The 12,259-nt window shown below is 41.5% G+C and overlaps 1 protein-coding gene across 1 annotated transcript; it reads left to right on the top strand.

The window, feature by feature from the left end:
* Positions 1-3,972: 3,972 nt before the first annotated feature.
* On the top strand, positions 3,973-7,707 carry LOC138606894 (cytochrome P450 2J6-like). The gene is made up of 9 exons (XM_069679374.1): positions 3,973-4,179; positions 4,284-4,443; positions 5,027-5,176; positions 5,261-5,421; positions 5,590-5,766; positions 6,154-6,295; positions 6,621-6,808; positions 6,904-7,045; positions 7,532-7,707. The coding sequence occupies exons 1-9, from the start codon at positions 3,973-3,975 to the stop codon at positions 7,705-7,707; spliced, it is 1,503 nt and encodes a 500-aa protein (XP_069535475.1).
* Positions 7,708-12,259: the final 4,552 nt, after the last annotated feature.

Raw genomic sequence — 12,259 nt, forward strand, 5'->3', positions numbered from 1 at the left:
GCTTGCACTATCAGTCGCCATCTGAATGAAATGGGACGCTATGGCAGGAGGCCCAGGAGGACCCCACTGCTGACACAGAGACATAAAAAAGCCAGACTGGAGTTTGCCTAAACTTACCCGAGGAAGCCAAAATCCTTCTGGGAGAACGTTCTGTGGACAGATGAGACCAAAGTAGAGCTTTTTGGTAAAGTCCATCATTGTACTGTTTACAGAAAACGAAATGAGGCCTTCAAAGAAAAGAACACGATCCCTACGGTCAAACATGGTGGAGGTTCACAGATGTTTTGGGGTTGCTTTGCTGCTTCTGGCACCGGATGCCTTGACTGTGTGTATGGCATCATGAAATCTAAAGACTACCAAAGAATTTTGGGGCGCAATATAGGGCTCAGTGTCAGAAAGCTGGGTCTCCGTCAGAGGTCATGGGTCTTCCAGCAGGACAATGACCCAAAGCATACTTCAAAAAGCACCCAGAAATGGTTTAAGACAAAGCGCTGGAGAGTTCTGAAGTGGCCAGCAATGAGTCCAGATCTAAATCCCATAGAACACCTGTGGAGAGATCTCAAAACAGCAGCTGGGAGAAGGCACCCTTCAAATCTGAGAGACCTGGAGCAATTGGCAAAAGAAGAGTGGTCCAAAATTCCAGTAGAGAGGTGTAAGAAACTCATTGATGGTTATAGGAAGCGATTGATTTCAGTTATTTTTTCCAAAGGGTGTGCTACCAAATATTAGGTTGAGGGTGCCAATAATTTTGTCCAGTCCATTTTTGGAGTTCTGTGTAGAATTATGTCAGATTTGACTTTTTTTCTCTGCTTTTTTGTGTTGTTCCAATGCAAATAAAAGAAATAAACCTGTGAATACCAAAGCATTTGTAATTGCAACAATTTTCTGGGAGAAGTGGTGCATTATCTGACAGAAGTGCAGGGGTGCCAATATTTTTGGCCATGACTGTACCAGCAGCCTAAATGACTACAGACATGTGGCTCTCACTTCCACTGTGATGAAGTGCTTTGAGGGGCTGGTCCAAAAACACATCAAATCAAATCAAATCCTCCCTTCTAGCAGTTCAAAAAACCCCTATGAAGAGGCAAATAGATATAATAATACTGGTTAGTGATTTCTTAAACCTCATTGAATCTTTTAATCTTGTTCAATGTGTTTAAGACCCAACTCACAAGAAAGGGCACATTTTAGATTTGGTTTTATCAAATGACTTATCTGTGTGTGTAAATGAAATCTGTGAATCAGCGTGTATCTCTGACCATCTGCCTGTGCTTTTCGCTGTTTCAATCCCTTGTTTGAGGGCTAAATCCTGTGCTTCTACGCGCCGTCTGCGCACAATTAACCCTCAAACTGCATCACAGTTTTCAGCCATGTATAATGACTCTATCATTTCTGGTGATATAGTTAGCACTTTGGATGATAATTACGCTTTCAACGCTAAAGAACTTTTAAGCAATTTTAACTCTACATGCGCGGATATCCTTGATTCTGTCGCACCTTTTAGAATAAGGCACCCAAAATCACTCTCAGAACCGTGGCTTAATGACTCCACACGCGCTCTCAGGCGCTCATGTTGGCGCGCTGAGAGAAAGTGGAAAAAAGATAAGCTCCATGTCTCTAAAGAAGCTCTTCGTGGAAGCCTAGTCATAGTAAGAAGCCATAGTTTCCCTCTCAGGACGGGACAGATTGTACAGGCAACTGGAAGGCAAGGGGACGCCAGGGAGCAGATCAATGGCACAATCATATGGACGGTGAGGAGTCAAGGAAAGTGCTGTCTTTACTAAAGACTTCACACAAATCATGGTACTCAGGAGGCACTTTAGTAAGGTCCACCGGCTTTGGGAAAACAGGTTGTTTCTCAGGGGTTTTACCTGGAAACAAAGCAAAATCCAATTAATAATTTTGTCCCTAGCCCAATCTATGTGAGGATTATGCCTAGCTAACCAGGGATATCCAAGAATGAGTGGTGTAGAGGGCGCAGAAATTATGTTAAAACTGATTCGTTCACTGTGATTGCCAGAGAGGAGCAGAGAGACAGGGGTAGTGTGGTGAGTTAACTTAGCCAGAAGTCGTCCATCCAGGGCTTTAGCTATCAGCGGGGTCCTCCAAGGGTTCCAGATAGCAAACAACTTGTTAAGCCAACTCCTGATCTAAAAAATTGTCCTCTCCGCCAGAAACAAATAAAGCCCCAAGAGGAATACTGACAGAGTTGACACTTAATATGGAGTGAATTTGCAATCGATTAGGTGAGGGATTCTCACTACTTTCAGCAATTTGACCCGTCAGTACCCCCACTTCTACTGACGGGCCTGATCTTTTGGCCGAACAGGGCAGGCAGCAATAAAGTGTCCAGTCTTTCCACAATACATGCACTCATCCTGCCGAGCCATTTTTCGGCGCTTAATTTAGCCCGGCCCAACTGCATAGGTTCCTCTTCCACAGACGAGGGAGAAACACTGGAACAAGGAACAGAGGCACAGAAACAGACGGGGTCCAACAGACTTGAGCTGGTTCGACTGAAGTGCAACCCATGTCACCCCTTTTCTCCGCATTACGCTACCGCATGCGGTGGTCAATTTTAATAGACAAGGAAACAAGGGAGTTCAAATTAGGGGGAGCATCCCGCACAGCCAGTTCATCCTTAATTGTTTCATTTAGCCCCTTGCGAAAAACCTCCTGCAGAGCCTCATCATTACAGCGTGCATAGGCAGCCAGAGTCCAAAAATCAACAGAGTAATCCGCTGATCTAGTGCCTTGTTTTAACTTTAACAGCCTGTCAGCTCTGTTGCCAGAATAGTTTGGGTGGTCAAAAACAGACTTGAATTTGGTCAAAAAAACTGAGAAAGTGACTGAACTGAATTCAGAACCAGAAAACACCTCCTTGGCCCAAACTAAAGCTCTCCCACGTAACAAGCCAGTGACATAGTGTACCTGAGAGTGGTCCGAGGGAAATGTCTGCGGTCGTTGTAGAAAAACCAGGTTGCATTGAAGAAGGAAACCTCTGCTCTTGTCCAAATCCCCGTAGTAAGGCTCCGGATCGGTAGTGTACGAATCCCGGGCTGGCGTAGATGAGACCGGAGGTCCGGCCTGACCGGTGGTTTCACTTCTGTAGGTGGAGGAAGCAGAAACAGAGGTAGAGGCAAATGCCTCGGTGGAGACCGGAGCAGAGGCAGAGGTAGAAAGAGCAGCTACTTGACGTGTTAGCTCGGAGACCTGACCCAATAAAGCTTGGTTGCTATCCAGTAACGAGTGGAGTAATTGTTCATGTTGTCCGCAGCCTCAGGTTGTGTCTGCAGGATCCATATGGCCAGTTCGTTCTGTTAAGCTTAATAGTAGAACTGAATCCCAAAAGCAGACACACTCACAGGAGGCGGAATATAGGAAATCCGGTTTAATAAGAACTTAGAATCTGCGTTGGCCGTGTCGAGTTACCACTTGGAGAAGACGGAACTAACTGGTGAAGGGTAGAGGGCTTGACCAGGCTTAAGTATTGCAGCAGGCGGAGAATGGCTTGAGGAGAATGAACTGCAGGTGTGAGAGTGGAGCAACAGTAAAGTGAAAGTAGGTCAACCACGTCCAGCCTGAAAACAGGGACAAGACAGACAACACACACAAGGTAGGGGAAAAACACAGGGAAAACACAAGGAACTGGCAAATCTTAACATTTTCTTGGTGTGGCCACCTTCGTTGTCCATCATAAGTCTAAAATCCAGGCCCTCGCAAGCTTCTACCTGTTGGAGACCCCTGATCTACAGCTTACATGACTTGTTGACTTGATGACGTGTTGGATATTCGATTTTTATAAATAAATAGGTCATGGTCAACCATAGGGAGTTGCCGTGAGTCAACAATATAAGGCTCTCCCTCATAGACCTGCTATTATTAGATTTGGCAAAAGAACTCTAACCAATCTAGCAGGAAAAGCAGGGAAAGCACAGACTTCAGTTAATCAGACTTGAAACCTTTGGTTGCATGATGGATTTCATCTATTCTTTAATTGGAACTTTTGTGGACTGGAATGTCAAAAGTCTGCTGCTCTTCACAGCAGTTTTCATCCTCACTGCAGATTATATCAAGAACCGCAAGTCAGCCAGCTTCCCTCCAGGACCAAGGGGATTTCCTTTTGTGGGCAACATCTTCACTGTAGACCACAACAGGACCCATGAGAGCATGACACAGGTAAATCAAGAAGTTGTATGTAGCAGGTCAACTTATACCACTCATCATTCAGTTACCTGTTGTAATAGTCATTGTGTTCTTCCCCGTCTTGTATCCACACACAGTTAGCTAGGGAATACGGAGATGTGTACAGCCTGCGAATGTGCAAGGTGTGGATTGTGGTCATAAACGGGTTTAAGGTTTACAAAGAAGCTCTGGTAAATCAGCCATACAGCATGGAACGCCCAATCCTCCCTTTATCTAACGAACTTAACAATGGACATGGTGAGAGAATGTAAAATACAGACAAACACAAAGCATTTGTATTCACATTTCTAAACTCATTTTTATTGTTACTCCTGAGATTCTCTTGCAGGAAACCATTGTTGAATGAATAAGCTGTGTAATATGTTGCTTTACTCTTTGAATTATTATAATTTGTGTTTGTTCAAAGTTTGAAATCATTTAAAATTAATGTTCCAAACCTTTCAGGAGCATGCTTGTAGATTCATGTATTTGCTAGTACTGTACTGTTTCTAACCCCTGTTGCACAATATTTTTATCTCAGTTTTATGAAATCTTAAAGATCACTGTGTCTGCTTCCTTTTATCTACATCTCCTGTGTAATTGTCATATTTTTAATATATAATATAATAATAATAAAAATAATAATTACAAAGGCTAATACTAAAATATTTTTGCCTTTCATAATAAAAGAATAATAATAGATTATCTTTGCTTGAAAAGATAAAATTTTTTATTTAAATTATTATTATAATTTGAAATATTGAACATGTAAGAACATGTCATCATCTTTCTGATTTATTTTTTACTTAATTTTAACTACTTGTGATGTATATACCATTAGGTCTACTTTTAAGCAATGGAAACATATGGAAGCAGCAAAGGCGTTTTGCACTTTCAACCCTCAGAAATTTTGGACTTGGCAAGAAGTCACTTGAACCTGTTATCTTGGATGAATTTACACATTGTTTAAAAGACTTTCAAAGCTATCAAGGTAAAGTGAGTGCATGGTGACAAATTTGGAAAGAGAAACAATCACCTATGGAAAATTAACATCACATTTTTTGTTTAACTGAAGGTAAGCCATTTAATCCACGCCTGGTTGTCAACAACGCTGTCTCCAACATCATCTGTTCCATGGTTTTTGGGCATCGCTTTGAATACAGTGATGAGAAGTTCAGGAAACTGATTGGCTGCTTTGAAACAACACTCCAGATTCAAGTCTCAATGTGGTCATGGGTATGGCATTTTTGTTGTTTTGATATTTTTCTGAGTATAAGACAGTTGTCCAAAATGCATCATTCACAAATGGGATTTGAGTATAAAGTATTGATTGTTACAAAGAAAAAATATTTTACTGAATTGTCTCCTCCTTATGTTGTGGTTTCAATATGTCCTACTTTGCAGTTTTACAATTCATTCCCTCTGCTGGCAAGACATTTGCCAGGGCCACATAAGACAGTGTGGCACATCTTCAACAGTGTAAAGGACTTCATAAAAGAAGAGATTAAGGAGCACAAACAAAACTGGGATCCCTCAGACCAAAGAGACTACATCGACAGCTACCTTAATGAAATACAGATGGTGAGTGGCACAAGATTATGCTTTATATTGCTTACACTGTGGTGTATGAAGATGCACAATTTTCAGTTCCTCATATCTGCTGGTTTTGCACTGATGTCAGTATCTTCAAATGTTGTGTGAGCTGTACTGATAAAACATGTCATTATTACAACACTTACCCCTGGTGTTTGGTGAAAAGTGCAAAGACCTCATTTGTACCAATGCCATGGCCTCTGCCTTACAGCACTATCTTTTCAGGCCTTATCTGTGACAGAGTACACTTATTTTATTACAGCTTTTAAGCTTTCTTCAAAGTACAAGTCCATTACAGATAAAAAATGGACAAACATTTAGTCCTGAAATATATTGAAGCATGCTTTAACACATGCATTTGTGTATAATTCTCAGAGTAAGGGGCAGCCTCACAACACTTTTGATGAGGAAGACCTTGTTATGTGTGTCATGGATCTGTTTGTGGCTGGCACTGAGACCTCATCCACCACCCTGCGCTGGGCTTTCCTCTACATGGCCAAGTACCCTGAGATCCAGGGTAAGAGAAGTGATTGTGCCAGTTCGAACTCAAAAATGTGCAAATGATTGACAAAACATCACTTAGTGGTCAATTTACTTTAGGTATAAAGATCAACATCTAGATACATCATGTAACGCTATGCAATAAAATCGACCAAAAACTAAAACTAGTTCATATGTTCTTTGTTATTTAAATGAACAGAAAAAGAAATCTACTCATTCTCTAATGTGACAATGCCACAATGTGCTTTGTCTATCCTGGAGTCTTTTATATGCACTCTTGTAGCCTGTTAATGAAATACATTTTTAACCCTTCTGTCGTTCCCGCCCTTCCTGTTGCACAGCAAAGGTCCAGGCTGAGATAGACAGCGTGATTGGACAGTCCAGACAGCTGTCAACGGGAGATCGTGCAAACCTTCCCTATACTGATGCTGTCATCCACGAGGTCCAGAGAATAAGCAACGTAGTTCCTCTCAGCTTGCCTTATGCGATCACCAAAGATATCCAGCTGGGAGGCTACACAGTCCCAAAGGTCAATCATCAAGGATGCAATTTTTATGTCACATACACCTCCATGTGAAATCTTTATTCAAACTTTTTTTAATATAACATTATTGTAATCAACAGGGAGTTGCAGTCATTCCCAATTTGACCTCGGTGCTATATGATAAGAATGAGTGGGAGACGCCATTAACCTTCAACCCAAAACACTTTCTGAATGAAGAGGGCAAGTTTGTGAAGCCAGCTGCTTTTCTCCCCTTCTCTGTTGGTGAGGAGTAACAATCACTTGTTTTATTAGTGTCTTTCCCTGTTTTTACAGGTACCTCTGGTGGTTCTGACATAATCATTTCAGAGAAGCTCAGAGGAAACTCATATGGTCAAAAAGAAAACAGAAAAAGAAAGAGGCCAAGCATAATAACTACACCAATAACGCCACTGATTACTGCAATGCCTTTACAGTAATAATTGACTGGCAGTGTTAACACATTCAGCATTTTTATTGAAGACGCCAGACAAGGCCAAACTCAGTAGAGATGTTTTTTGTCTGTATTAAATATTTCAACACTACACAAAGAGGTAGATGTTAAAAAGATCAGGAGTGGGAAGTGTTAATATTGAAAAAAAAATATCTTGGCAATGTTTTTAACATGGAATTTGATGTTTGTTTTTTTCCCCCTTGCATTCCTCTTAGGCCTTTTGTATAATTTCCGTCAAAGAAATTTTCAGGTTGTTTTAGTTGTGTTTTCTGTTTCAGGTAAGCGGCTGTGTCCAGGGGAGGGCCTGGCCAGGATGGAGCTTTTTCTTTTCTTCACCTCCTTCATGCAGCACTTCACCTTCTCCATGCCTGCTGGGGTGAAGCCTGTGATGGATTCCAACTTTGGCATCACTTTGACACCGTGTCAGTATGAAATCTGTGCAACCTCACGCTGAGAAGCTCTGATCGACGAAGAATACTTCAAAAAGCAATAATCTTTATTTTTTGTTTGTTTTAGAAATACTTTCCAACTGCTGATATCTCTTTGAAACTCTAAAACTTTGATCAAGTTAAAATCTTGCACTTTTGGTTTTATTCTACTGTGTAACCTTTCCATCGGGATTTTAACTATGGTTAAAGTTCATCAGTTCAAAAAGCAATAATCTTTATTTTTTGCTGTCCTTACTTATGATTATGTGCTTTAAGATTTAGATAATATTTCAAACTGATATTTGGCTTTAATTATATATAACATTGCAAGACATTCACTGTTGATGTCTCTCATAGGCTGTAAGATGAATGTCTTAAGTCCCAGCAATGAAGCATGTCTTGAATTTCAGAACTCTCACTCACCTACATTATTCAAATATTTCTCTTGCTTTTATTAATATAAGTGTAAGATGTGTGGTACATCTCAAAATTAGTACTCATTTTTAAGATAAGCTTACTATAACTTTTAAACACATTTTTTGGGTATTTTTAAGAGTTGGTCAACTGTACTCCCTAAAAACATGGTATTTCAGGCTACCTCTCCTCTCCTCTCCTACCCCTTTCCGGCGTGATGCTATGCTCGATCAGTAACTTCTGCGACTGCTTATCATCTCACCTACAAATTCTGCCTTTTCTCCATCCAAGCAGCGCTCGAACATCGTTCCAAATTTGTCAGCACCGTGTTTGATAAACAGACTGAATGAGTAATAGATACAATAAAGACCTAACCACCGTAACATCTTCACTGTTTACTAACCCTGTTTTGGGCACATTAGTGACGTCAGACTGTGACACAGCAGAAAAGAGACCAAAAGGAGGATACTCCACTGGCAATTGGAAAAAAGACAATCGGCATCTATAAGCAGGTCTTCCCCGGTCTGAAAAATCAGCGTCAACGTACTAATTTTGGCGGGAAAGGGGTATAAAAGCATCAGTTTTGGTTTCATTGCGGACACAGATGTGTTCACTGCTATGAAATACTGTATTGTCTGGAAGTACTTTGAAAAAAAAGATGACAGTAACGTGCTGTGCAAGATATGTGGTGTTTAACTTGTTTATCATAGAAATACTAGTTCGATGCTTCAACACATGCGCTTAAAGCACAAGGAGAAGCCAACAGTGACAGACAACAGTCTTGCATCACATAATTTGCTAGCCCTGTTAGCACACGTTGTTGTGATGATACCAGAGTGGAGAAGATTAGCCTGCTAATAACGCCGGACAACAGCTACGAGAGTGGAAAAAATGTATTAGGAAAGCATTTGCTCAGTAAGCCTATTTTTATTATCATTAAGTAGAACGTTTTATTTACGGCTCATCATTGTGGTTTGTTATTTCTTTTATTTTTCAAGGGAAACTGCAGGCTAAAACTTCCGTAAATTAAGTTAATTTCATATTTATTTTAACTTGGAATGTATGACTAGGTTGTTGATTTAGGGTTGCATGTTAAGCAATACAGAACAGAAGTCCATACAGGCCGCTACCACTGTGATGTTTGACAACAGAATGTTAAGTTAATTGAAGGGCTGTTAAGGTTGTTAAATAAATGTATTTGAAATTGCACTTGCTTTTCATTGCAGCCTATTTATTTACAATAATGTAGAAGTGTTAGATAGTAATGTTCTCTTACAGGCATATAGCTTACTATTTCCGGGCCGGGAGGTCCGTGTCCAACGTATGTTTTCTTAATGGTAAAAAAATATATAATTTAAAAGTACTTGACTACTCATTCATAAGGTAATTAGATTACTCGAATATTGAGATTACTGGAAATGCCCATCCCTAACCCATACCTGGAGGCTCCCTTTGTTACCAGGCTTTTTAAAATTGTTATCGTTTTCATATCCCAAGGCTTTTTGGTGTGAGATTTAAATCCCACATAGGGTAATTTTCTCATAGGCCATATTCATCTACTCTCTTTATAGACTCAAATAACTGGTGTGAGTCAGGGGATGAAGCTAATAAACTGGTATAGACGGAATCCCTAGTAAAGTTTGCAGAGGAACTTAGCCCTGAGATTTTAAAGACATCCAATACTGCTGTTGCCTCAGGGCAACTTCCTTCCTCAATGACAGAGTCAATGATTACCCTTATAATTAAAAACAGCAAAGACACTCTACAATGTGGAAGTTCATCATTAGAATCATTAGCCATCATCATCATTAATCATATGTTGTGATGGAAAGCTGCTTACAAAAATGTTTGCAGTGAGAGTATAATGTAACATTGACCATTATACATACGGATCAGGTCGGGTTTGTGAAGGGCAGGACCTCCTCGGATAGCCTCAGACGCCTCTTACACTTAATATGGAAAACGTAAGACATGAACATCACAATAGGTACTCTTTCTTTGGATACTGAAAAAGTGTTCAATTGTGTTAGCTGGGGCTATTTAAATTTCACTCTTCGTGAATTTGGTTTTGGACCTCAGGGTATTGTTTGTTTCAGGTTTGTTTCAGGGTATCTGCTTTAGGTGTGTAGTGTGTGATGCACACGCTGCCTGTGTCTCAGAAAAGACACTGGAGTTCCTGCTAACCACTAGTTTATTACTCTTACAAAACTACTCCCCATCAGGCTACTGGTGAATCACCTTTCTTCCTGATGTTTGGCCAAGAACTAGGGCTACCGATTGAATTCCTGCTGGGTAGAGTTCAGGATCCTGTTGGGGGAGATGTTCATGAGTGGATTAAGGAGCACCGGACCCGATTGCAGGTGGCCTTTAAAGGGGCGAGGGAACGGATTAAGACTGTTACGGAAAAACTATGATCGGCATGTTCGAGACGCACCACTGAAAGAGGGTCAGTTGGTATTGCAGCGTGACTTCAAATCCAAGACCTTTGGAACTCTGTGGTGTATCGAGTACTAAAATTACCTAAAGAGGGTGGATCATCATAAATGCTCAGATAAAAACCAGGCCAAGTCCATCATAACCTAAAGGCCCTGGCCAGATCAGACTTCCTGAGTGGTGCCTCCAGACCAGCTGCTTTGACCCGAACCACCCCAGTTTATTTAGTTTTTGTGCCCCCCTGTCTCATTGTCAGTTTGTCGTCTTTTGTCCTGAAACTTTGTCAGTGTTACCATTGTGATTTTTCCACATGGCTCTTTGTGTTTTTCTCCCCTGGATTTTCAGTTGGACCTTATGTTGGATTTTTTTTACCAGGACTCTTAAGAAGTAAGCTTTTGTTTGTTGCCTTTTCGTTTCAATATACATCAAGTCTGCACCTTGGTCCTCTCCCTTTTTGTTGTGTGACAGAACGAACTGACCACAAATGGACCCAGCAGACTTTGATAGTTTTGATTTATTTTCAAGAATTAAATACTACCAGGACATTTTAGGAAATGTAAGGAGGCATGTTAATGCAAAGCAGTCTCCTTGGACTGGGACTCGCCTGGCCATTTTCACTGGCAACCGTGGAGGCACCGGGTAAAGATGCAGCCATCGTGGCTCTCGTCTGTCTCGCCCCTCTCCACTGTCCAGCACCCCAGAGTCTTCGCTGCCCACACCAAAGAGACCCAGCTGCCCAGCGCCCCAGAGTCTCCGCTGCCCAGCGCCAAAGTTCTGACTCCTGCTCCCCGGCCGACTCCTGCTCCCCGGGTCCAGTCGGCTCCCCAGCCAACTCCTGCTCCTTGGGTCCAGACGGCTTCCAGGATTCTGGGTCTCCATCAGCGTCCCGGCCAACACCTCCTCTGGCCCAGCTGGAGGATTCCCATCCTGGTTGAACCATCGCTGGTCCAGCCGAGACCTGTTACTGGTTACACGTCAGCTGTTCAGCTGACACCTGACACCTGTTACTGATTCTGTGTCAGCTCTCTGGCCAACACCTGTTACTGATTCTGTGTCAGCTGTCCAGCCGACACCTGTTACTGATTCTGTGTCATTTGTCTGGCCAACACCTGTCTGTCCTCCGGAGAAGCTCCACCAGCCTGGCCGCTCTCCCAAGAGGCTCTCGACCCTGCCCCTCGATCACACAAGGTTTAGGTTGTTCCACATTAAGATAGGCAGATCTTGGCCACAAGTGATGATAATCATACCATGTAATCAAATAAGACATATGAGAAGATTACAATCTTTAAAAGCAAAAATCACCATCCTATTCTCATAACAGACATGGAAAACGCTTTCCAGACAATGGTTGCTGGTATACCTTAGCTTGTTGTTTATGTGGTAAAAATAAGAACACAACAAACACTTTCTTTTAGTGTCAAGTCATTTTAAAATGGCTGTCTATTGGCCTTATAAGATTTGGTTACTCAATTACTCTGGTAACATCATACACTAGAGTGGAATAAGTTACCTATTTACAGTGTTGGATCACTTTATGGTGAATGAATAGATCAGAGTTCAATTTCGCCTCTGGTGTGTTGCCAAGAGTTCAAAACATCAGGCTTATCCCTCACAGGAGAGGGCATGGTGGCATTATTGGTTCTAGGCATAACAACACCAGACTTTAGTCTCACTGGAGAAGCAAGGAAAGCACAGGTTTCAGTTTGACAGAATAGAGCCCTTGTTTTCAGA

The sequence above is a fragment of the Semicossyphus pulcher genome, unplaced genomic scaffold (genome assembly GCF_022749685.1).
Source record: "Semicossyphus pulcher isolate SPU_LCO1_2020_fin unplaced genomic scaffold, fSemPul1.0.p SCAF_4, whole genome shotgun sequence".
Classification (NCBI taxonomy): domain Eukaryota; kingdom Metazoa; phylum Chordata; class Actinopteri; order Labriformes; family Labridae; genus Semicossyphus; species Semicossyphus pulcher.